The following is a 25,037-nucleotide window of genomic DNA, read 5'->3' as shown; positions in this document are numbered from 1 at the left end:
GAAGGGCCAAATGGCCTCCTCCTGCACCTATTTTCTATGTTTCTATGTTAGCACCTGGACTCAGGATTGAACCCAGGTCTCCGGCGCTGTAAGGCAGTAGCTCTACCGCTAGGCCACCGTGCCTCCCACTTTTTGAACTACAACTCACAAGTTTCTTACCTCTCTTGCAGGGGCGCCCTCTCAGGGAAAGTACGACGCGGCGAGCTCAGAGACGTAGCTTCACCCCCGCCAGCTTTGCGGAAGAAGAAACGGTGGACTTTCCAGATGAGTTGGACACCTCGTTCTTTGCAAGGGTGAGCCGCCTTAAAGAGAGGCCTCTGCCTGTAATAACACACGGGCACTGCAATCATTTGCCTGGTGCTGGCTTCGGTCCTGTGTGGCCGAAGGCCGCATTTCCTGCTTGCAGATGTTTTAACAAGTTTAAGGACTATCCGACGTGAATTTCGGCGTGGAAATGAGGCAGCAATGGCGACCCGGCGCTGACTGGCGGAATGACGTCAGTGTAAATTAAACGCAGGTGGAATTTGGAATCTGGTTTCCTCGAAGCAAACGTCCAGCATTTAATCTTTGTTAAATTACGTTATGTCACTCTTTCCACATTGAAAGATTTTCAATTGAAGTGTGTCTCTTGCTTAATATTTAGAATGCATTGCCTGAATTGCTGGCAAGTACAGATCCAATCTTTTTTAATTACTTGATAGAAACAGGTTTTCGGCCAGGGAATGCGGAGAATGGAGAACAGTACAGCACAGGAACAGGCCCTTCGGCCCACAATGTCCATGCCAAACATGATGCCAAGTTGAACTAATCTCCTCTGCCCACACATGATCCTCATCCCTCTAATCCTGCACATCCATGGGTCTGTCCAAAAGCCAAATGGGACCAACTGTATGGTGCGTCCCCAGACTGGCCGGTTTCAATTAGGGGGGTGGCGGCAGTGGCACAGTGGTAGAGTCCGTGCCGACTAGCGATCGCCCCGCACACTAGCACCATTCTACGCACCAGGGGCAGTTTACAATCTTACCAAAGCCAATTAACCTACAAACCCGTACGTCTTTGGAGCGTGGGAGGAAACCGGAGCACCCAGAGAAAACCCACGCAGGTCACGGGGAGAGCATACAAACTCCGTACAGACAGCACCCATAGTCAGGATCGAACCCAGATCTCTGGTACTGTGAGGCGGCAGCTCAACCGCTGTGCCACCCCAAACCTTCAACCCTCCTTTTGCCTCTGCAGACGCTGCTTGCCCTACTGAGTTTTTTAAAGCTGTTCATTGCACCAGATTCCCACATCTACAATCTCCTCTGTCTACATAAGATGAGCAGTATTAATATAGCAGGTTGCTGAGAATCTTCTGAAACCGTTCTCTTGCAGAAATATGAGCTCTTGGGATCGAAAGCAAAGCCATCGTTGTTTTTTAACTTGGTTTACTTCAAAGATACTGGAGGAACAAGATAGACCACTCAACTCTAAAAACCGTTGTACGTCACGGCGCCATTTTAGTAGGCGGAAACTTGCAGAAACATTTAAAAAGAAAAATAACACAAATCTGTGAATTGACAGATGAGATATATTCTGCATTTTAATGGTAACATCACACATACTGTTCCCCCACACCACTGATTACACTGCGAGAGGCAGAGCGAACGGCGAGATTTGCCTACTAAAATGGCGGCCGTTCCGCTCCTTTGCGTACTACACTTCAGTATAGGCGATTTCAACGGAGTGGTTCATCTTGCTCCTCTAGTATCTTTGGTTTAACTCGAGCGGCAGAGACACACAGTGCTTGTGTGTTGCCATAGAAATGCTCAATATCAACATGTCGGGGGTTTTTTCCAGTGTTGTAGCCCTGGGGTAGTCACCATGGATTCCACTTGTTAGGCGTGCAGCTTTGTCAGACCAGATGGCTGCACTGTCAGCAATACTCTAGTGATTGGTTGTGTACCATCGCCTGATTTGTGGCGAATTCCATGGCATGCATTGCCATGATATCACTGTTTGATGTGTATGTAGGTAGGACTGGGAGGTGCAGGAAAATTAAAAGCAACAAATGTAATCGTGTTTCGATTCGATCCCAAGAGCTGATCTTCCTGCAAGAGCTGATCCTCAAGCTGCATTTTGATCTATTTGTGCACAGGACCAGAGAGGTGCTGAAAAATAAAAGCAACTAATGTAACCCTGTTTTAACCCAAGGGTACTCCTAGCAATGTGCTGAATTCTCTGCATTCCTTAATGGTTATTGGTCGACATCAATTAAAGTTTAGATAGGCACAGGCTGCTAATGTCAAGCAGTCTCCAGGGCAAGAGGGATATGGGGCAAGAGGGATATGGTGCAAGAGGGATATGGGGCAAGAGGGATATGGGCCAAACGCAGGCAGGTGGGACTAATGTCGTTGGGACATGTTGGGCAAGAAGGGTCTGTTTCCATACTGTATGACTAAGATAGTGGTGCAGCATGGAAACGGGCCCTTCGGCCCATTTTGTCCATGCCGGCCAAGATGCCAAATATATATATACTAGTATTGCCTGCGTTTGGCCCATATCCCTCTAACCTTTGCTATGTATCTGTTCAAATGCCTTTTCATTACTGTTATAGTCCCTGCCTCAGCCACCTCCTCTGGCAGCTAGTTCCATACACCAAACACTCTCTGGTGTGAAAGAGTTGCCTCTCCTATTAAATCTTTCCCCTCTCACCGTAAACCTATGACCTCTGGATCTTGATTCTCTCTCTCTCTTCCCCCCCCCCCCCCCCCTCCCCTCCACCTCCCCTCTCCCGCCCCACCCCAACCCAAAAGACTGTGCATTCATCCTATTTATTCCCCTCCTGATTTTATGCACCTCTTTAAAATCACTCCTCGGCCTCCTGTGCTCCAAGGAATAAAGTTCTCCCCCGCCCAACCTCTCCCTAGAGCTCAAGTCCTGGCAACTTCAAGATGTCTTGACTTTTATCAGAATGCCTTTCAGTTTCCCTTTCTCAGAATAGTTAATCCCCCGAAGAGCAGTTTATTGAGACTGGGAGCCAGTTAGCGTAAAGCAACTGGGGTTGGCCATAGTTTGTCTCCATCTGGTGGGCTTTATGCAAGAACGAGCAATGTTGTGTGAAGGGGCTGCCAACTTCCTCACTCCCAAATAAGGGACAAAGGGTGACGTCACTGCCCCACGTGACCTCGCCCAGCCAGCGGGAGCACGTGGCCGCTGGCTGGGCGAGGTCACGTGGGGCGCGGGAGGGGTGGTGACGTCACCCTTTGTCCCTTATTTGGGAGTGAGGAAGTTGGCAACCCTACTAATACGGGACAAGGGCGGTCACGTACGGGACAAACTAATTTAGCCCAAAATACGGGATGTCCCGGCTAATACGGGACAGTTGGCAACCCTAGTTGTGTATTAATGACAATACGTTGGAATGTGTGCAATTCATCTTTATAATGGTACACTACGTCAATTCATGCATAGGCTGCCTGTAAAGTAGATGTGATGCACTTTAGATTTTCGACTGTTATCAAACAAAAGGTTAATTCACGGAATGGCGGAACTGTCATATGTTGAAAGACTGGAGCGACTAGGCTTGTATAGACTGGAATTTAGAAGGATGAGAGGGGATCTTATCGAAACATATAAGATTATTAAGGGGTTGGACACATTAGAGGCAGGAAACATGTTCCCAATGTTGGGGGAGTCCAGTACCAGGGGCCACAGTGTAAGAATAAGGGGTAGGCCATTTAGAACGGAGATGAGGAAAAACTTTTTCAGTCAGAGAGTTGTAAATCTGTGGAATTCTCTGCCTTAGAAGGCAGTGGAGGCCAATTCTCTGAATGCATTCAAGAGAGAGCTAGATAGAGCTCTTAAGGATAGCAGAGTCAGGGGGTATGGGGAGAAGGCAGGAACGGGGTACTGATTGAGAATGATCAGCCATGATCACATTGAATGGTGATACTCCTGCACCTATTGTCTATTGTCTAAAATGTAACAATGAACGGCACAGAGATAACAAAAAGTTTGATTAAGTAAGTGGTTTGATTGAAAGATTCGGCATGGAAACTGATTCTTTGACCCATCGGTCGCATGTTCACACTAGCTTTGTGTTATCCCACTTTCGCATCCACCCGGGGCAATTTGCAGAGGGCCAATTAACCTCCAAACCGCATATCGAAACATCGAAAAATAGATGCAGCAGTAGGCCATTCGGCCCTTCGAGCCAGCATTGCCATTCAATGTGATCATGGCTCATCATCCAAAATCAGTTCCTGCGTTCTCTCCGTATCCCTTGATTCCGTTAGGCCCGAAGAGCTAAATCCAACTCTCTCTTGAAAACATCCAGTGAATTGGTCTCCACTGCCTTCTGCGGCGTATCTTTGGAAAGTGGGGGAAAGCGGAACACCCAGAGGAAAAACAATACTGTCACAGGGAGAACGTGTGAACTCCACAGAGACAGAACCCCTGTCAAGATCCAATGCGGTTCTCTGGTGCTGTGAGTTATAGACATAGACATAGAAAATAGGTGCAGGAGGAGGCCATTCGGCCCTTCGATCCAGCACCGCCATTCATTGTGATCATGGCTGATCATCCACAATCAGTAACCCGTGCCTGCCTTCTCCCCATATTCCTTGATTCCACTGGCCCCTAGAGCTCTATCTAACTCTCTCTTAAATCCATCCAGTGATAAGGGCCTCCACTGCCCTCTGTGGCAGAGAATTCCACAAATTCACAACTCTCTGGGTGGAAAAGTTCCTTCTCACCTCAATTTTAAATGGCCTCCCCTTTATTCTGAGACTGTGGTCCCCTGATTCAGAATAAAGGGGAGGCCTTTTAAAACTGAGATGAGAAGGAACCTTTTCACCCAGAGAGATGTTGAGGCAACAGCTCTACCAGCTGGTTTAGAAATGCATCTCAACATGACCATTATGACCATTGAAACTTTGGAACCCTTTCACTTTAAAACTAAGATTAAGAATTGGAAATATTTAATTTCAGGACTGTTTTGATACCCTTAAAAAGAATTTAATAAGAAATTAGCCGGAAGTGTTTCCTTCTTGTCTCCAGGTTTCCTTCTTTCTTTCCTTCTTTCTTTCTTTCTTTTTTTTCTTTTTTTTTCTTTCTTTCTTCTCTCTTTTCCTATTTTTTCTAACTGGGGGGTGGGGGGGGGGGAGGGGGGTTGTGGGTGGGGAGATAATGCAGAACAATACATGTATAATCGAATTTATAATGTATAATCGAATTTATAATGTAGGTATCATTGGGTACGATGAGCTGTAACATGTATGTGTTTTGTTAAAATTTAAATTAAAAAAATTCTTTTTTTTAAAACATGACCATTATGATGTGGTAACTAACAGAGAGTACCAGCACCTTATAATTTGCTGAGATTTTCTTTTTGAATGTGTCCTTTCTTTTGGCCAGGAAGGAGTCCTACACGAAGAGCTCTCCACGTATCCCGACGAGGTGTTTGAGCCCGCGGAGGCAGCCACCACGAAGGAGATGGAGAGCAACTCTCTGGATCAGACCGATCTCACCGGCAGTGCCTTAGACAAAAGCGAACTCGAGAAAAGTCACCTCATGCTGTAAGTTGAAGGTGGACACCAAACGCCGGAGTAACTCAGCGGGTCAGGCAGCATCTCGGGAGAGAAGGAATGGGTGACGTTTCGGGTCGAGACCTTTCTTCAGACCGACTGAAGAGGCCAATTCACTGGACTTCATGCTGCAAGCTGCAGGTTTTGTACCAGCCTTGTGGCAGCATGAAGGGAGAAAGGCCAAACCGGACTAACTGGAGGCACAAGGAGCTGCAGATGCAGATATCCTCAGTGAAGCACGCAATGCCAGAGTAACTCAGTGGGTCAGGCAGCATCTCTGGAGGAAAAGAGTCTGAAGACGGGTCTCGACCCGAAACATCACCTCTGTTCCTTTTCCCCAGAGATGCTGCCTGACCCGCTGAGTTACTCCAGGATCTTGGGTCTATCTCTGGAGGGAATGGATACTTGAAGTTTCAGATTGGGACCTTCAGTCTCTGAGGAAGGGTCCCTGTCCTCCAGAGTTACTCCAGCCTGACTTGCTGAGTTACTCCAGCACCGAGTTTTAATCCTGACCATTGTGTTGCTGTAGAGGTTAACACAGAGTGAAAATGATGAAACGCCACTCTACAAATGATGTAGGAAATGAAGGTCTGCAGAAGGGTCTCGACCCGAAACATCACCTTATTCCTTTTCCTCAGAGATGCTGCCTGACCCGCTGAGTTGCTCCAGCTTTCTGTGCCCAGCCCCACAGATGACACTTTGTTCCATTTTACTGTCGGACTTTCAGAAATGTCAAGCTTTAGCGGTAACTCGGAGGGGGTAATCGTTGATCCATTGTCTTCTTCAGCCCATTGGAACGAGGGTGGCGGAAGCAGAAGGAAGGGGCCCCTCCTCCACCCAAGGTGCGCTTAAGGCAGGAGGTGGTCAGTGTGAGCGGCCAGAGAAGAGGGCAGCGCATCGCAATACCCGTCAAGAAACTGCTGGCGAAGGAGAAGAGACCCTACGGGCTGGGGATGGTGGGCAAGCTAACCAACCGGACGTACCGCAAGCGAATAGACAGCTACGTGAAGAAGCAAATAGACAACATGGACGATCACCGGTAAGGGCCTTGTCTCCGGATTCCGCTTGTACATATTAATTTTCAAAGGTTTATCACGGATTTTAGCAATGATAGACAATAGACAATAGGTGCAGGAGTAGGTGCAAGAGAATGCTTTCAAGAGAGAGCTAGATAGAGCTCTTAATGATAGCGGAGTCAGGGGGTATGGGGAGAGGGCAGCACCACCATTCAATGTGATCATGGCTGATCATTCTCAATCTTACCCCGTTCCTGCCTTCTCCCCATACCCCCTGACTCCGCTATCCTTAAGAGCTCTATCTAGCTCTCTCTTGAATACATTCAGAGACTTGGCCTCCACTGCCTTCTGAGGCAGAGAACTCCACAGATTTACAACTCTCTGACTGAAAAAGTTTTTCCTCATCTCCGTTCTAAATGGCCTAACCCTTATTGTTAAACTGTGGCCCCTGGTTCTGGACTCCCCCAACGTTGGGAACATGTTTCCTGCCTCTAACGTGTCCAACCCCTTAATAATCTTATATGTTTCGATAAGATCCCCTCTCATCCTTCTAAATTCCAGTGTATACAAGCCTAGCCGGGTTTGCCTCGTTTCACCAGCTTGTAAATAATGGAACGTCGGTTTAGTTTTGTTTTGGCGATACAGCGCAGAAAAAGCCCACCGACCAGCGGTCCCCACACATTAACACTATCCTACATGCACGAGGGGTCATTTACTTTTTTACCAAGCCAATTAGCCTACAAACCTGTACGTCTTTGGAGCATGGGAGGAAACCGAAGATCTTGGAGAAAACCCACGCAGGTCACAGTGAGAACGTACAAACCCCATACACACAGCACCCATAGTCAAGATCGAACCCGGATCTCTGGCGCTGCAAGTGCTTTAAGGCAACAACTCTACCGCTGTGCCACCCAGGGCGGCACGGTGGCGCAGCGGTAGAGTTGCTGCCTTACAGCAAATTCAGCGCCGGAGACTCAGGTTCGATCCTGACTACGGGCGCCGTCTGTACGTAGTTTGTACGTTCTCCCCAGGACCTGCGTGGGTTTTCCCCGAGGTCTTCGGTTTCCTCCCACACTCCAAAGACATACAGGTATTTAGGTTAATTGGCTGGGTAAATGTAAAAATTGTCCCTAGTGGGTGTAGGACTAGTGTTGGTGTGCGGGGACCGCTGGGCGGCGCGGACCCGGTGGGCCGAAGGGCCTGTTTCTGCGCTGTATCTCTAAATCTAAAAGAATCTATTAAAAAAAAATCTAAAAAATCATTACTTCAGTTGACAGTCATTATTGTAGATCAAAGGTGTATTCCTAGATATTCTTTCTATTTTTTTAGTGCACAGTTTACCTCGGGCATCAGTGTTTTACATTAGTTTTTCCTATTTTCTAATTTTCCATGTAATCCCAGTGACCATTTCTCCCAAGTTGGTTGCTGGTTGTCTTTGTGGTAACGTTGTATATAAGCTAACGGGTTTAGAGAGAGAGAGAGAGAGAGAGAGAGAGAGAGAGAGAGAGAGAGAGCATGGAAACAGGCCCTTCGGCTCATCGGGTCCACGCCCGCCATCGATCACCCCTTCACGCTGGCCCTGTGTTATACCACTATCGCATCCACTACCTGCACACATTAGGGGCAATTTACAGAAGCCAATTAACCAACAAACCCGCACGTCTTTAATAATAATAATAATAAACATTTATTTTTTATAGCGCTTTTCCAAATGCTCAAAGACGCTTTACAAAAACAGTCAAGACATAAAAACAAACAGACAAACTATCCTGACGGAGAAGCGGCGAACAAATAGCGCCAGCATCCTCTCACGTCAGGGTCCGGCAGTAGACAATAAAGAACACAAGACACACAATTACAATTTTTAACACAAACAGCCATCACAGTGATTACTCCAGGCACACCCTCACTGTGATGGAAGGCAAAGAAAAGTCTTATCTCCTCCTCATTCTTCTCCCGTGGTGCCACGAGGCGATCGAGGCTCCCGACTTTTGAAGCCCCCACCGGGCGATGGAAAGTCCCAGGGCCGAGCCGAGCAGGCCGATGAAGGTCCTGAGCCCCCACCGGGTGATGGAAAGTGCCGCGGCCAGGCCACGCAGGGCGATGAGGGGCCTGCGAGCGGGTCAATCAAACCTCGCGCTTCGGGGTGGTCGAAGCTGCTACGGCTGGAGCTCCCGAAAGCCGGTCGCCAGCCAGGGACCTGCGAGCTCCCGATGTTGCGGTCTGCAGGGCCCACGGCCGAAGCCTCCGAGATGGTAAGTCCAGGCCCTGCGACCGGAGTCTTCAAGGTCGATCCCAGCTGGAGGCCGCCGACTCCACGGTGTTAGGCCGTAGCACGAACGGAGACAACACGGTAAAGGTCGCATCTCCGTTGAGGAGGAGATTAGAAATAAAGGTTTCCCCCACCCCCCCCCCCCACCACCCCCCACATATACAGAGTTAAAAATAAATCAAAAGAAACATTTAAACGATAACAAAGACAAAAACAAAAAAAAGACAGAGAGACTGCCGGTGAGCTGCAGAACGCAGCCACGCCCCCTTCTCAATCCAATCTTTGGGATATGGGAGGAAACCGGAGCACCTGGAGAAGACCCATGTGGTCACCGAGAGAACGTGCAAACTCCACACAGATCGCTCGGGGCCTCTGGCATTGTGAGGACCCCCTCTTCCAGCATGGACTCAGTGGGTCGAACGGCTTGCTTCCATGCTGTATCGCAAAATTGTAGGTACATTGTAACTAAATTATAATTTGTTCAACAAACTTTGATCAAATAGCACAAGCCAGTGCAGAAGAGTTTGATGTCTCCAAACATGACGGCTAATTCTCTACCCTCGTTAAGGCCACATTCCACCGGCTCTTTTCTCTCAATCCCATCTAATTGGCAATAAACTTCACTTGACGTAGTTTAGTTTAGTGTAGAGATACAGTGCGGAAACAGGCCCTTTCGGCCCACCGGGTCCGCGCCGACCGGCGATCCCCGCACATTAACACTATCCTACACCCACTAGAGACAATTTTTACATTTACCAAGCCAATTAACCTACAAATCTGTACGTCTTTGGAGTGTGGGAGGAAACCGAAGATCTCGGAGAAAACCCACGCAGGTCACGGGGAGAACGTACAAACTCCGTACGGACAGCACCCGTAGTCGGGATCGAACCCGGGTATCCGGCGCTGCATTCGCTGTAAGGCAGCAACTCTACCGCTGCGCCACCGTGCCACATTTTTTTTTGTATGTCTTTTTTTAATTTTGCTGGCCGTTTGATGGGAATCATGAGCAAACAAGTATAATGGGCATCTCTACCTCAGCCAATAACGTGCCATTAGGGGTTTCACCCTTCCTTTGTCATCTGTTGCCAGCCCTGTTCTGGCGTTTACCTACCTCGTTCTCCCCCCCCTCTACTTTCAGTTTGAAGAAGTGTTCGAACCGGAAACGTCACCTATTCCTTTTCTCCAGAGATGCTGCCTGACCCGTTGAGTTACTCCAGCACTTTGTGTCTATTTTTGGTATACACCAGCATCTCCAGTTCCTTCCCACACAAGTATATTGAGTTCCTGCTCTTAAACTCACCTTCGCAGATTCGTAGGCTCTGGGAGCAGAATTAGGCCATCTGGCCTATCAAGTCTCCTCCGCCATTCTGTCATGGCTGATCTATCTCTCCCTCACCGGCCCATCAAGTCTCCTCTGCCATTCAATCATGGCTGATCTATCTTTCCCTCACTGGCCCATCAAGTCTCCTCTGCCATTCAATCATGGCTGATCTATTTTTCCCTCACTGGCCCATCAAGTCTCCTCTGCCATTCTGTCATGGCTGATCTATCTTTCCCTCACCGGCCCATCAAGTCTACTCGGCCATTCAATCATGGCTGATCTATCTTTCCCATTCAACACCATTCTCCCGCCTTCTCCCATAACCCCTTTCCCCCTTACTAATCAAAAATCTGGCAATCTCCACCTTAAAATATCCATTGATTGTCCCCGTGTTCATCTCCATCCTAGTCTTGTGTTAATTTGATGAGAAGCTAAATCGCGCATTAGCAACGATGATAAATGTTTAGACTGTTGCTTCAAATCAGTGCGTTTATTTACTAACAGTTGTCTCCTTTTCCTATTTTAGGCCGTTTTTCACGTACTGGATTACATTTGTGCATATGCTAATCACTATCCTAGCCGTGTGCATCTATGGAATTGCCCCTATAGGATTTTCTCAGCATGAAACAGTAGATTCAGTAAGTAATTGATTGTAAACAAAATAATCCTTCCTTTCTTCTCTGGATAATTTAGCAACGTAAAATTAAAAGTAAGGCCATAATTGAAGAACACTGAACTCCAATCACACCCCACTACCCTTCCTGTCTGGTATAATATCTGAGCTATAGGGAGAGGTTGAGCAGGCAAGGACTCTATTCCTTGGAGCGCAGGAGGATGAGGGGTGCTCTTACAGAATCATAGGAAATAGGTCCAGAAGTAGGCCATTCAGCCCTTCAAGCCATCACCGCCATTCAAAATGATCATGGCTGATCATCTAAAATCAGTACGCCGTTCCTGCTTTCTCCCTATATCCCTTGATTCCGTTAGCCCTAAGAACTATATCTCTCTTGAAAACATCCAGTGAATTGGCCTCCACTGCCTTCTGTGGCAGAGAATTCCACAGATTCACAACTCTCTGGGTGAAAAAGTTTTTCCTCATCAGAGTCCGAAATGGCCTACCCCTTATTCACACTGTGACCCCTGGTTCCAGACCCCCCCCAACATCGGGAGCATTTTTCCTGGATCTAGCCTGTCCAAATCCCATAAGAATTTTATACGTTTCTATAAGATCCCCTCTCGTCCTTCTAAATTCCAGTGATTGTAAACCCAGTCGACCTATTCTTTCATCATATGTCAGTTCCGCCATCCCGGGAATTAACCTAGTGACCGAGGTGCATAAAATAATTAGAGGAATTGGCCGGGTTGACACACAGCATCTCTTGCCCCGTGTGAGGGACACAAGAACCAGGGGACTTAGTTTTAAGGTGAGGGGGGGGTGGAGGGTGGGGAGGAAGATTTAATAGGAATCTGAGGGGTAACTTTTACTACACAAAGACTGGTGACTATATGGAATGAGCTGCCGGAAGAAGTATTTGCAGCAGATACTATTGCAATGTTTAAGAACCAATTGGACAGGTACAACGATAGGACAGGTTCAGAGGGATATGGGCCAAATGCAGACAGTTGGGACTAGTGTAGAGGGGACATGTTGGTCAGTGTGGGCAAGGTGGGCTGAAGGGCCTCTTTCCACGCTGTATGACTCTTTGACTCTCTAGGACTCTAATACTGGCCTGGTATCCGATCCAGAAGTACACCCAATTCCATTTCTTCAATCCAAGATTGGTGTTGTACATTGTGGTAATCCAGACCATAGCAGCCTGTTCCCTGTTGCATCCTTTACGTTCGGCTTCTGTTCAACTCAAGGTTAGATTCATAGAGTCATACAGCACAGAATCAGGCCCTTCGGCCCAGCTTATCCATGCTGATCAAGATGCCCCATCTAAGCTAGTCCCATTTGGCCCATATTACTCCAAATCCTTCCTATCCATGTACCTGCCCAGATTTTAAAGGAAAGGATGTTTCCACTGGTGGGAGAGTCTAGGACCAGAGCTCATAGCCTCAAAATTAAAGGATGCCCTTTTAGAAAGGTGAGGAGACATTTCTTTGGTCAGAGGGTAGTTAATCTGTGGAACTCATTGCCACAGAGGGCTGTGGAGACCACGTCAGTGGATATTTTTAAGGCAGAGATAGAAACATTCTTGATTAGAACGGGTGTCAAGGGTTATGGGGACAAAGCAGGAAAATGGGATTAGGAGGCAGAGATCAGCCACGATTGAATGGCGGAGTAGACTCGATCGGCCGAATGGCCCAATTCTACTCCTATAAATTGTGATCAATAGGGATTTCCTGTGCCTTTGGTCTTCTCCTGGGTGGGTGTACGGAACAAGCTGCCAGAGGAGGTAGTTGAGGCTGGGACTATCCCAACATTTAAGAAACAGTTAGACAGGTACATGGATAGGATAGGACAGGATTGGAGGGATGTGGACCAAGCGCAGGCAGGTGGGACTAGTGTAGCTGGGACATGTTGGCCAGTGTGGACAAGTTGGGTCGAAGGGCCTGTTTCCACACCATGCCTCTATGATTCCTTTGGTTCATCTTGCCCACACAAACCTCTGGGTCTGCCTCGGTGGTGGAAAGGTGCGGGGTCCACGGATTCTCTCCCTACCTGCCCCACAGCAAAGTCGCCTTTGACCAAAATCCATGTTTCCAGCCGTCTTTTGTCACTGCTGACTCTGGTTCTCAGACTGGTTTTACTGAACGTCCATTTTGTACGTGGAGTCCATTGTTTTCTTTTCCTGTCTCCAGATTTTACGAAATAAAGGTGCCTATGAAAATGTTAAATTTGTGCAGCAAGAAAACTTCTGGATTGGACCAAACTCTGTAAGTGAGTTTGAATTCTGCTCAAGCTTTTAATTTAATTTTCTGTCAGGTGTGATGGAATGGTACGGTGTCAGTTAATTAATGGGAAATAAGCATGTGCTTTGAGTTAGTTCTAAACGCACTCATTTTTTTAGGTCCTTGAATTTTCCCTTTATTGGGGCCATTTTTCATGTATTTGATTACATCTGTGCATTTGCTTATCACTGACCTAGTAGTGTGTATCTATGGTGAACACACTATGCAAAAAGACCAGCTTTGAAATGCAGCTGGTTTTGAAGAAACAGTCCTTCCTAACCTCCTGTCTTCTGAACTAAAACTTGCAAAATGTCTGGGACTAAAACGTTCGCCATACAGTCCCTCTACTTGAAGTTCGACTCAAAATGCTGGAGTAACGCAGCGGAACAGGCAGCATCTCTGCAGAAAAGGAATAGGTGACATTTCGGGTCGGTACCACTTTCCGACCCGAAACGTCACCTTTTCTTTTTTCTCCAGAGATGCTGCCTGGCCCCCCCGGGTTACTCCAGAATTTTGTGTCTATCTTCGGTATGAACCAGCATCTGTGGTTCCTTCCCACACAGTTCCTCTACTTGAAATGGTCTTAAACCCTATATATATGTTACTGAGGGGTCCATTGTCCACAGAGGGTCTCCATTGCAAGATTGGTCGCCAAGACCCCTCTGCTTTAAGCTGTGTGCGGACCTGAATTTTGCAAAACGGAAGCCCTTAAATCAACAAAAATGATCATAATAACTAAGACTACATTTTTAAAAGAAACACTCGTCAGAACATTGAACTAAGAAAAACAAAGTTCCCTCAAAACTGCTCTGTCAGAAGCAGCCTCCGGAGAAGTGAATTCTTCCATTTTATTTTTATTGTGAGGAAAGATGAATCATTTTGTATTCCTTTATCTCTGAATGCAGAGTCCAAATTTCATACACAACCACTGGCTTGAGGCTTGGACAAACGGGGGGGACATCTTTTCCGATGGACTTGGACTTTAAACAATGGTGAAATCAGTCCACCAGACTCCCTATGAGGAGTGAATACACATTGAAACACAGTGCTGCCCTGGAAGATAACTGAATGATTGATACTGTATTGTACTTGGTACAGTGAAATTCTTTGTTTTGCGTACAGTACATGTACAATGTAAAGGGCGCCAACAGAGTTCCAAAGGTGCTCAATATAGTTCCTCTTCCTTCTCCCCCACCCCCACGTTGGGTCCCTCTTTGTTCTCAGTGCCCCCCCCCCCCCACCCACGCTGGGTCCCTCTTTGTTCTCAGTGCCCCCCCCACCCACGCCAGTCCCTCTTTGTTCCCAACCCCCCTCCTACCCACGCCAGGTCTCTCTGGGCTTCGCTGTTGGAAAATCCACAACCCAGTGATCTCCCATCATCTGTAGCTACCATCAGGGAACCTAACCCAACTCCTCCCAATCACTCCTAGTAGTTCATCCACTCTTCAGAGTACAATCTCGTTGTGTAAGAAGGAACTGCAGATACTGGTTTAAACCGAAGATATAGACACGTAAAGCTGCAGCAACTCAGTGAGACGGGCAGCATCTCTGGAGAGAAGGAATGGGTGACGTTTCCGGTCAAGACCCTTCTTTCATCCCTGCGTTAACCACCAGGCACAAACAACATTAACAATCTCTCATTTGTAAAGAAACTGCCTTAATAAATACATCTTGAACGTTATATTCGTCTGACTAAGAGGCAGTTTTCATAGTATGCTTGCATCACTTGAAGACTTAATGGAATGTTCCAGATTTTTTTCCAAGACCTGGTTTAAATTGGTAGTCCCGAGTTCCACACGTGTAACCCCTCTATTTCTCTTTGTACTGAATTCAAGACTTATTTGTGATATGTACAAAGTGCTGGAGTAAATGAACGGGTCAGGCAGCATCTATGGAGAACATAGATAGGTGACGTTTCAGACTGAAGAAGGCGTCCCAACCCGAAATGTCACCTGTCCCGTGTTCTCCAGCGATACTGCCGGGCCTGCTGAGTTGCTCCAGCACTTGGCGGCCTTTCGAGTCAGCCGACATGTGAAGGTCCTTCTCTCTGTGTTCTTTATTTCTCTTATGTTACTCCTGCCACAGGAGGCTTTAATCCACCTTGGGGCAAAGTTCTCTCCTTGCATGAGGCAAGACGCGCAGGTGCACAATTTAATCACGCAGAAGAGGCAAGAGGAAAATAAGTCGGCGTGCTGCGTGAGAAACGACAAGTCAGGGTGCGTTCAAACCTCGGAGAAAGATTGCTCGGTAGGTGAATGTTTCCCAGAAAAAGAATATTTCAAAGCACAAGGGTAAGAATGCATAATGCTGCTTCTTTACTGGTTAAGATGGTATTTTAGTTTTTTTTTTCCCCCTCTGAAGAATGCCAGCATAAGTTCTACCGGAACTGGAGACAATGTGTTGGAGGAACTCAACGGGTCAGGCAGCATCTCTGGAGAACGTGGATCGGTGACGTTTTGGGTCGAGATCCTTCATACTCAACCCGAGACGTCAGCTACCCATTTTCTGCAGGGATGCTGCCTGACCGGCTGAGTTACTCCAGCACTTTGTGCCCTTTTGCATATTAACCGGCATCTGCAATTCTGCACATGAGTCTTTTACCAGAGAGGGTCAGTGAAATGTGTGGAAGTCCAATCGGCCAACTCCAGGCCAGCCAGGATCCTGAATTCCTCCAGACAATGATGATTGACCCTTTCGTGTTCTTGTTCTATGTCTGTATGAAACTTGAGAGTCTTCAAGCTACAACAGAAATCTTTATAACTCAATGCTGGCAGCAAGACAACTAAAATGGCTGCAACCCTACACTCACACACTGTGTACAGCCAAGATAACTATGTATAAAACATCTCGCTTTGTCCTGTGCAGCGCCACCTGCTGCACGGGAGGAACAACGGGTCCTCCCACCCCACACAGTCCATCAAACATCACAGACCCATTGCAGACTGTACCTGCTGAGGAGACTCGGGTCCTTCGGAGTGCAGGGGGCATTCCTGAGGCCCACCTTCAACATTGTGGTGGCATCAGCCATTTTCTATGGAGTGGTCTCCTGGAGCAGCAGCATCTCAACTGCTGGCAGGAAGAGAATTGTGATCTGGTGTGGAGGCTGCCTTCAACGTATGCACATTCATCAACCGTATCAAATAATATCGAGATACAAGGAACTGCAGATGCTGGTTAACAAAACAAAAAAAGACGAAGTGCTGGAGGAACTCAGCGGGTCAGGCCGAAGACCCAAAACATCAACTATACGTACTCAAGCCATGCGGCCTGCTGAGTTACTCCAGCACTTTGTCTTTTTTTTTTTTCAAATAATATTGAGATTGACTTGCTGTTTAAGTTCCAGAATAATATTTTGAGGGAGGATATTATACATGTGGGTGTTATAATCTTCATTTTATATTTGTTAATGAGCTGGAGGTGAGGTTGCCCTAGCAATATAACATTCTTAATCAATGTGTGCGTAGACACTGTCCTTGTGTGTACCCAGAGCAATGGTTGCCGGGGGGGTTGGGGTATCACGCACTGTTGTCACGTCAGACGCAGGTGGGCTGTGTAACACACATAGTCTTTAGTTTTAGAAATGCAGCGTGGAAACAGGCCCTTCGGCCTACCGATTCCACGCGTGCCAACGTTCACGCATGCACTAGTTCTATCCTACAATTTACAGAAGCCAGTTAGCCTACGAACCTGCACGGCTTCGGAGTGTGGGAGGAAACCGGAGCACCCGGAGAAAACCCACGCAGTCACAGGGAGAACATACAAACTCCGTACAGACGGACCCATAGTCAGGATCGAACCCGGGCCTCTGACGCGGTGAGGCAGCAACTCTACCGCTGTGCCACTGTGCCGCCCTGAATAGGTTACTTGAATACTTCTATCGTTACTCTGGAAATCAGATCTGGTCAGGGTTGTGTATTTAGCATGAGGGACACCTCTAGCACAGCTAGATGATGCTCTTCCAAGACTACCATTTAATGAGGGAAGGAGAGAAAATACATTTTCAGACACTATTAAATGTGTATGTGTGTATATTTTGAAGGTGCTGTTTAATTTTTAATGTTGATATGTACATTGCACAATGAAAACCTATGAAACAGGATTTGTCCTCTTGAGAAGTGTTTCTCCTTACCTCATACTATTAGGTTACAGGCATGGGTCTGAGCCTTGTGTGACTGCATGGAGAATTAAATGGAATAATGGCTGAGAATTCCACATCCATCAGCCTCTCCAGCCTCCCCCCCAAATCCCCCAACTTGCTTCTGCTCTAACACAATGACTTGATCAGACATGCTGCAGAAACTGGTTTCCACATCAGATTCATGGATTTGGATGGAGAACAAATTTAAACAATCTCCCAGCCCCATTTTGGTGAGGCAGTGTCCGGAGTTTAGTATAATTTGGAGAAACAGCATGAAAACAAGCTTTAGTTTGTTTTTGTTTTGTTTAGAGACACAGCGCGGAAACAGGCCCTTTCGGCCCCTCAGGTCCGTGCCGCCCAGCGATCCCCGCACATTAACACTATCCTACACCCACCAGGGACAATTTTTACATTTACCAAGCCAATTAACTGACAAACCTGAACGTCTTTGGAGTGTGGGAGGAAACCGAAGATCTCGGTGAAAACCCATGCAGGTCACGGGGAGAACGTACAAACTCCGTACAGGCAGTACCCGTAGTCGGGATTGAACCCGGGCCTCCAGCGCTGCATTCGCTGTAAGGCAGCAACTCTACCGGTGCACAATATGAAGCATCTCTGATGAGTGTTCCCAACCAGAAAAGTCACCTACCCATGTCCTCCAGAGATGCTGCCTGACCCACTGAGTTACTTTAGTTTGGTTTAAAGATACAGCGTGGAAATGGGCCCTTCGGCCCAACGAGTCCACGCCGACCATCGACAGACAGCCCATGCACCAGTTCTATGTTATCCCACTTTCGCATCCTGCACACAAGGGGCAAATTACAGAAGCCAATTAACCTACAAACCTGCACGTCTTTGGAGTGTGGGAGGAAAGAAGAGCAGCCGGAGAAAGGCCACGAGGTCACAGTGTGAACGTGCAAACTCTGTACAGACAGCACCTGTAGTCGGGATCGAACCCTGGTCTCTGTGGGGCACAGCAACCATAGAGCTCTGTTACTGTGCCGCCCAAACTCAGTGTGATCAAACTGTAATAAAGGGCGCGTTCTCCCGTTGACCTTATTAATACTTTGGATCGTTGCAGGGCGCGCACTAATGGGATCTATTGTCTCTTGCAGTCGAGGCTCGCGGTCTGGGTAAAGTGGCCACATCACATCAGTGCTCCATTAATGGGCAATGGGACTCCCCGCAGTCAAGGCTCGGTGTGCAATCAGGATCCGAGGTAATTATGACGCGATAAGAAAATACTGCTGTTAACGTTAGCAGTGCAGAGGTTAATGGCTTACGAGGCAATAAAGGAGTGTGTAACAAAGTTTGGAAAAGGAAGGCCACATTGAGAGTATTGTAAGAAGTATAAGAAAATAACTGCAGATGCTGGTACAAATCGATTTATTCACAAAATGCTGGAGTAACTCAGCAGGTCAGGCAGCATCTCGGGAGAGAAGGAATGGGTGATGTTTCGGGTCGAGACCCTTCTTCAGACTGATGTCGGGGGTGGGACAAAGGAAGGATATAGGTGGAGACAGGAAGATAGAGGGAGCTCTGGGAAGGAGGAGGGGAAGGGAGGGACAGAGGAGCTATCTGAAGTTGGAGAAGTCGACATTCATACCACCGGGCTGCAAACTGCCCAGGCGAAATATGAGGTGCTGCTCCTCCATTGAGTATTGTGAGTATTGAGTATTGAGAGAATTGTGTTCAGTTGTGGTCACCCGTGTTACAGGAAAGGTGTTGCCAAGCTTGAAAGGTTTCAGAGAAGATTTACCAGGATGTTGCGAGAGTTCAAGGAGTTGAGATATGGGGAGAAGTCGAGCAGGCTGGACCTTTATTCCTTAGAGCGCAGGAGGATGAGGCGGTGATCTTATAGAGGTGTACAAAATCATGAGAGGAATAGATCGGGTAAACAATCTGGTCTTTTGCCCAGTGTATTGTGGATTGAGAACCAAAGGGCATTGGTTTAAGGTGAGGAGGGGAAAGGTTTAATGGGAATCTGAGGGTCAACATTTTTACACAAAGGGTGGTTGGTGTATGGAACAAGCTGCCAGAGGAGGTAGCTGATCCAGGTGCTATCGCAACACTTAAGAAACATTTAGACAGGTACATGAATGGGATGAGTTCAGAGGGATATGGGCCAAATACTGGCAGTGTTGTTGGGATATATTGGTCGGCGTGCGCAAGTTGGACCGAAGGGCCCGTTTCCACTCTATATGACTAAGGGTCGTTAAGGATGTTCCTGTCAACCATCTTGAATGACAAAGAAACACCAACCCCCTGCATCATTCACCTCCACTCATTGCCAAGGCCCTGGTCACGGTGGCTCAAGGCTGTAAACACTTTTGCCTGTATTTTAAGGTGGTTGAACGTTTTTTTAAATGTCTTTTTTTCCCTTTGGAGGTCTGTCTAGTTATGTCACTAGTTGTCACCCCACCACACTTTGGCCCACCTGATGCATGGTAATCCATAAACAACTCCAGAGCAAGATCCTGCAGAGATGCACGCAATCCCAACAGTGGCAGACCTGACCTCCTAGCTCCATAAATCTCGTGCCCTGCTCTGATTTTGCGGTTGCAGCTCCTAGACTGTGGAACAGCATCCCTCTCCCCATCAGAACTGCCCCCTCCATCGACTCCTTTAAGTCCAGGCTCAAAACCTATTTCTACTCCCTAGCGTTTGAGGCCCTCTGACGCTATGAACTGTTTATGTATGTGCTGTTATGTTTGTGTGCCATTGTATGTTTGTTTCTTAGTACCTGAACTGATGTACAGCACTTTGGTCAACGTGGGTTGTTTTTAAATGTGCTATACAAACAAAATTGACTTGACTTGATAATATTTGACGTAGAAACCTAGAAAATAGGTGCAGGAGTGGGCCATTCAATGTGATCATGGCTGAATCATCCAAAATCAGTACCCCTGCGTTCCTGCTTTCTCCCCATGTCCCTTGATTCCGTTAGCCCGAAGAGTTATATCGAACTCTCTCTTGAAAACATCCAGTGAATTGGTCTCCACTGCCCTTCTGTGGCAGAGAATTCCACAGATTCACAACTCCCTGGGTGAAAAAGCGTGAGGTTACCATAACAAGATGCGTCTGAACTTCAGCTGGGCTCCTGGTGCTCCCTCTGGCAGTCCCTGTGCTCCCTCTCAAGAGAATCCTTGTGCACGCACCAATGTTCTTTATCTCGACCTATTGCTGTTTTCGTTCCATTCACTATGGTCTGCGTTATCCAATTGTAAAGAGCCTCTCAAAAGATGTACCCTTGTCTTTGGACAGAGCTCCAATGTAAAAAACTAACAACAAGGTTCTGTGATGTATTGGTTCGGCATTCCTTGAAAATAATTGGTTGCAAAGTATTATTGCTATTGAGGGCGTGCATTCTTGCTATTGAGGGCGTGCAGCGTAGGTTTACTAGGTTAATTCCCGGAATGGCGGGACTGTCATATGTTGAAAGACTGGAGCGACTGGGCTTGTATACACTGGGATTTGGAAGGATGAGAGGGGATCTTATGGAAACGTATAACATTATTAAGGGGTTGGACACGTTAGAGGCAGGAAACATGTTCCCAATGTTGGGGGAGTCCAGAACAAGGGGCCACAGTTTAAGAATAAGGGGTAGGCCATTTAGAACTGAGATGAGGAAAAACTTTTTCAGTCAGAGAGTTGTGAATCTGTGGAATTCTCTGCCTCAGAAGGCAGTGGAGGCCAATTCTCTGAATACATTCAAGAGAGAGCTAGATAGAGCACTTAAGGATAGCGGAGTCAGGGGGTATGGGGAGAAGGCAGGAACGGGGTACTGATTGAGAATGATCAGCCATGATCACATTGAATGGCGGTGCTGGCTCGAAGGGCCGAATGGCCTCCTCCTGCACCTATTGTCTATTGTCTATTCACCTGCAGCTTCAACTTAGCAGCTTGCATCAAATAATGGCAATAAATGAGTTACAAGATCTGAGAATAGACACAAAGTGCCGGAGTAACTCAGCGGGTTAGGAAGCATCTCTGGAGAAAAGGGCCGAAAGGCCCACTCCTGCACCTATTTTCTATGTTTCTTTGTCAAATATTAACAGAGCAGGACTAGAGATTTATGGAGCCGGGCGGACAGGTCTGCCTCTGGTGGCATTCAGTGCATCTCTGCAGGATCGTGCTTAAGAGTTGTTTATGGATCGCCATGCATCAGGTGGGGTGGGAACTAGTAACCTCGTGGGCTTTCTCCGACTGCTCTGATTTCCTCCCACACTCCAAAAACGTGAGTCGGGACCCTTCTTCAGACTGCGTTGTTCTGGCCTTTTCTTACCTCCCGTTCCCTCCCCCCTATTTCCAGTCTGAAGAAGTGTCCCGACCCAAAACGTCACCTTTCCTTTTTTCCCCCCCAGAAATGCTGCCTGACCCGCTGAGTTATTCCAGTATGTCGCGCCTCTTTAATTCCGTGCATGGGGAACACTGGGGATAAGTCCCTGTGTAAGTTGCCCTCGGTCACTGGAGCACTCCACCATCTCAAATGCCGCTGCGTAGGGAGGATCCTTCAGTTCTCTGAGATGGGAATGAAGCATTGCTCACACTTTTTTCACATTTTGGTTAATTTAGTTTAGGCCCTTTGGCCCACCAAATCCACGCCGACCAACAATTACCCACAGATTAGTTTCATCCTAACTCGTGTACATTTGAGATGGTGGAGTGCTCCAGTGACCGAGGGCAACTTAAACACGGACTTATCCCCAGTGTTCCCCATGCACGGAATTAAAGAGGAGTCCTTAGATCAGTCGGAAGGAACTGTGGATGCTGTTTTATACCGAAAATGGACAATAGGGCCAATTTACAGAAGCCAATTAAACTACACATCTGCGGGTCTTTGGAAGGTGGGAGGAAACCGGAGTAAACGCATGCAGTCACGGGGAGAACGTACAAACTTGGTATCGACAGCACCCGAAGTCGGGATTGAACCCGGGTCTCTGGCGGCTGTAAGGCAGCAACTCTACCGCTGCGCCACTGTGTCGCCCTTATTCTTAATGAAAAGTCTAATGAAAATGTCCGTACGCTCTTCCCAATATGCAGCAACGTATCGGAAGGGTGATGTTTGTGTTGTTTCGGTGCACTTTAACACTTGCTTCCTTTGTTTTATTCCTTCTTCAGGGTTTGTGTGGAACCTGGCTCCGTCCCTCCTCATGTATGGCCTGATGACATCACCAAATGGCCGGTAAGGACTAGTGTCAGGATGTTCCCATAATTGTGGTGGGTAGCTTCTCAGTGTGCTCATTTACCTCTTCATCGTGATCTGGGTGTCACTGGGCTACTCCCATTATCTAACCACCATCTTTCACGAAGGTTATTGATGACGGATAAAGGGTGGGCCGTGGGTTTTGTGATGATCTGAAGCGACCAGGCGATGATTGCAATCCCATGGAACAGGGCACGCCCGAGCCGGCGCACGTTCCTTGAAGTTTAAGATCAAGCACCGTCTGGGTCTGCGAAGGTTTCTCACCTTATTCTGTCTTTCAGATTTGCACTAAAAGCACTGCTGGAAACCACACTAACCTTCCCCACGTGGATTGTGTGATCACAGGCCGGCCCTGCTGTATCGGCACGAAGGGGAGGTGAGTGTGAGCGCGAGCGCGGTCACGTCACCGACGCCTGGACGTTTGGAAACCCAATATCATCTGCACCTAGAAACATAGAAACATAGAAAATAGGTGCAGGAGGAGGCCATTCGGCCCTTCGAGCCACACCGCCATTCATTGTGATCATGGCTGATCGTCCCCAATCAATAACCCGTGCCTGCCTTCTCCCCATATCCCTTGATTCCGCTAACGCCCTAGAGGTCGATCTAACTCTCTCTTAAATCCATCCCAAATGGCGGCAAATCCATCCCAAATGGCGGCATCACTGTGATGGATGTTTCTTTTTTTTGTGTTGGTTGGGGTTGTGTAATTTGCTTATTTTACTGCTTTTATTGTTGGACTGTTGGTGACTAAATTTCATCCAAAAAACTTGTTTTTTGGATGACAAATAAAGATATCCTGAATCCTGAATCCAGTGATTTGGCCTCCACTGCCCTCTGTGGCAGAGAATTCCACAAATGCACAACTCTCTGGGTGAAAAAGTTTCTCCTCTCCTCAGTTTTTAGCATCACCTCATTTCTTGTATTGAAACACACACTTGGTACAACTCCGCTTGGGAAGAATGTTGCTGGCCCACCACCGACTGATTATCCGGCAGCTGGTGATCCGGCCTGCACCTCCTTTAATCCGGACTAAATTACTAGGGGGGGACTCGAAATCCAACCCAGAAGTCACACCCCCAAAAACGTGGCGCCTCGCCTGGGCGAGACGGCCAATCTCAACCTCGTCGGGACTTCCGCGGCCGATGGGCGGCTCGAATCTCCCCCCCTGCATCCGGGACTCTGGAACTCCTACCAGGCCAGAGCCGGCTAGATCCATTCCCATTGCCGGGTTCCGAGTCCAACTTTGGAGGCCGGTATCTCGGCCGCTCGGTGGCCTAGGCAGACCGTCCCAGTACCGTTTACTCCTTCCGGAGGCCATGACGTCCGTTGGTCCGGAAACATGGATAATCCAGGAAGCTCTGGAGCCAAGGAGGCCGGAAAATCAGTGGGGGGGTCTCTAGCAGTTCAGTGGTGATAGGTGCTGGTGGGATTTAATGGGTACAGTCAAAAAGAATTAGATGGAGCATTGGCATAAAAAACGTAGGACAGATGAAAAGATCAACTCACTTTAGAATTTGAGGAGTCTCAACGCAGCGCCTTATCTAGTTTAGTTTTAGAGATGCAGCACAAAAACAGGCCCTTTGGCCCACTGAGTCCACGCCGACCAGCGATCATCAGACTTTACACTATCCGGTATACACTGTGGGACAGTTTTTTACATTTGCACTAAGCCAATTAACCTACAAACCTGTGTGGCTTTGGAGTGTGGGAGGAAACCGAAGATCTCTGAGAAAACGCAAATGGGTCTCGGGGAGAAGGTACAAACTCCGTACAGACAGCACCCGTAGTTGGGATTGAACCCGGGTCTCCGGCGCTGCAAGCGCTGAAGGGCAGCAACTGTCCCGCTGCGTCACCGTGTCTGCCCACAGTTTAGAGACACAACAAGGACACACTCCCTTTAGCCGCCAAGTCCACACCGATCATTGATCACCTGTTCACATTAGTCCTTTGTTATTCCACCTTCCACTGTGCAAGATTAAAGCATCTGGTGTAAATGTTTCAGGAAGATTGATGTGGGATCGTGACTGCAAAGCCTTTCATCTTTGCATTGTGTGGAAATGTATCTAACAATTATCTCAACACAAAATAATATTGACCGAGCCACTATCCTTGCTTTCCCGTATTCTGAATTTCTCTTTCATTTCTCAGTTCTTTAAAAAAAAAATGGAGGAATAACACAGGGAGGACTTGCCTAAATAACTGTTGAATATCTCCTGTGTAGGAAGGAACTGCTGATGCTGGTTTACACCAAAGACGGACACAAAATGCCAGAGTAACCCAACAGGTCAGGCAGCATCTCTGGAGCAAAGGAATAGAAAACGTTTTGGGTCAAGAGCCATCTTCAAACAAGAAGGATCTCGACCCGAAAAATCACCTATTCGTTTTCTCCAGAGATGCTGCCTGACAATAGACAATAGTTGCAGGAGGAGGCTAATCGGCCCTTTGAGCCAGCACCACCATTCAATGTGGTCATGGCTGATCGTTCACAATCAGTACCCTGTTCCTGCCCTCTCCCCATACCCCCTGTCTCCGCTATCATTAAGGTCTCTAACTAATTCTCTCTTGAAAGCATCCAGAGAATTGGCCTCCACTGCCTTCTGAGGCAGAGCAGTCCACAGA

At 47.6% G+C, this 25,037-nt stretch overlaps 1 protein-coding gene across 2 annotated transcripts in view; it reads left to right on the top strand.

The window, feature by feature from the left end:
* Positions 1-25,037, top strand: part of rhbdf1a (rhomboid 5 homolog 1a (Drosophila)) — a 270,605-nt gene that overhangs the window by 229,572 nt on the left and 15,996 nt on the right. For both annotated transcript variants that reach the window (XM_078418445.1, XM_078418444.1), the window contains 9 exons: positions 171-293; positions 5,398-5,558; positions 6,355-6,606; positions 10,703-10,814; positions 12,982-13,056; positions 15,157-15,318; positions 18,325-18,428; positions 22,331-22,394; positions 22,697-22,791. In XM_078418445.1, coding sequence (XP_078274571.1) covers positions 171-293; positions 5,398-5,558; positions 6,355-6,606; positions 10,703-10,814; positions 12,982-13,056; positions 15,157-15,318; positions 18,325-18,428; positions 22,331-22,394; positions 22,697-22,791 — 1,148 coding nt within the window. The remainder of the gene's footprint in view (positions 1-170; positions 294-5,397; positions 5,559-6,354; positions 6,607-10,702; positions 10,815-12,981; positions 13,057-15,156; positions 15,319-18,324; positions 18,429-22,330; positions 22,395-22,696; positions 22,792-25,037) is intronic.

Source organism: Rhinoraja longicauda, chromosome 21 (assembly GCF_053455715.1).
Source record: "Rhinoraja longicauda isolate Sanriku21f chromosome 21, sRhiLon1.1, whole genome shotgun sequence".
In the NCBI taxonomy this organism is placed as follows: Eukaryota; Metazoa; Chordata; class Chondrichthyes; order Rajiformes; family Arhynchobatidae; genus Rhinoraja; species Rhinoraja longicauda.
Note: the sequence above shows the minus strand (reverse complement) of the source record. Positions and strands in the feature narration are given on the sequence as shown.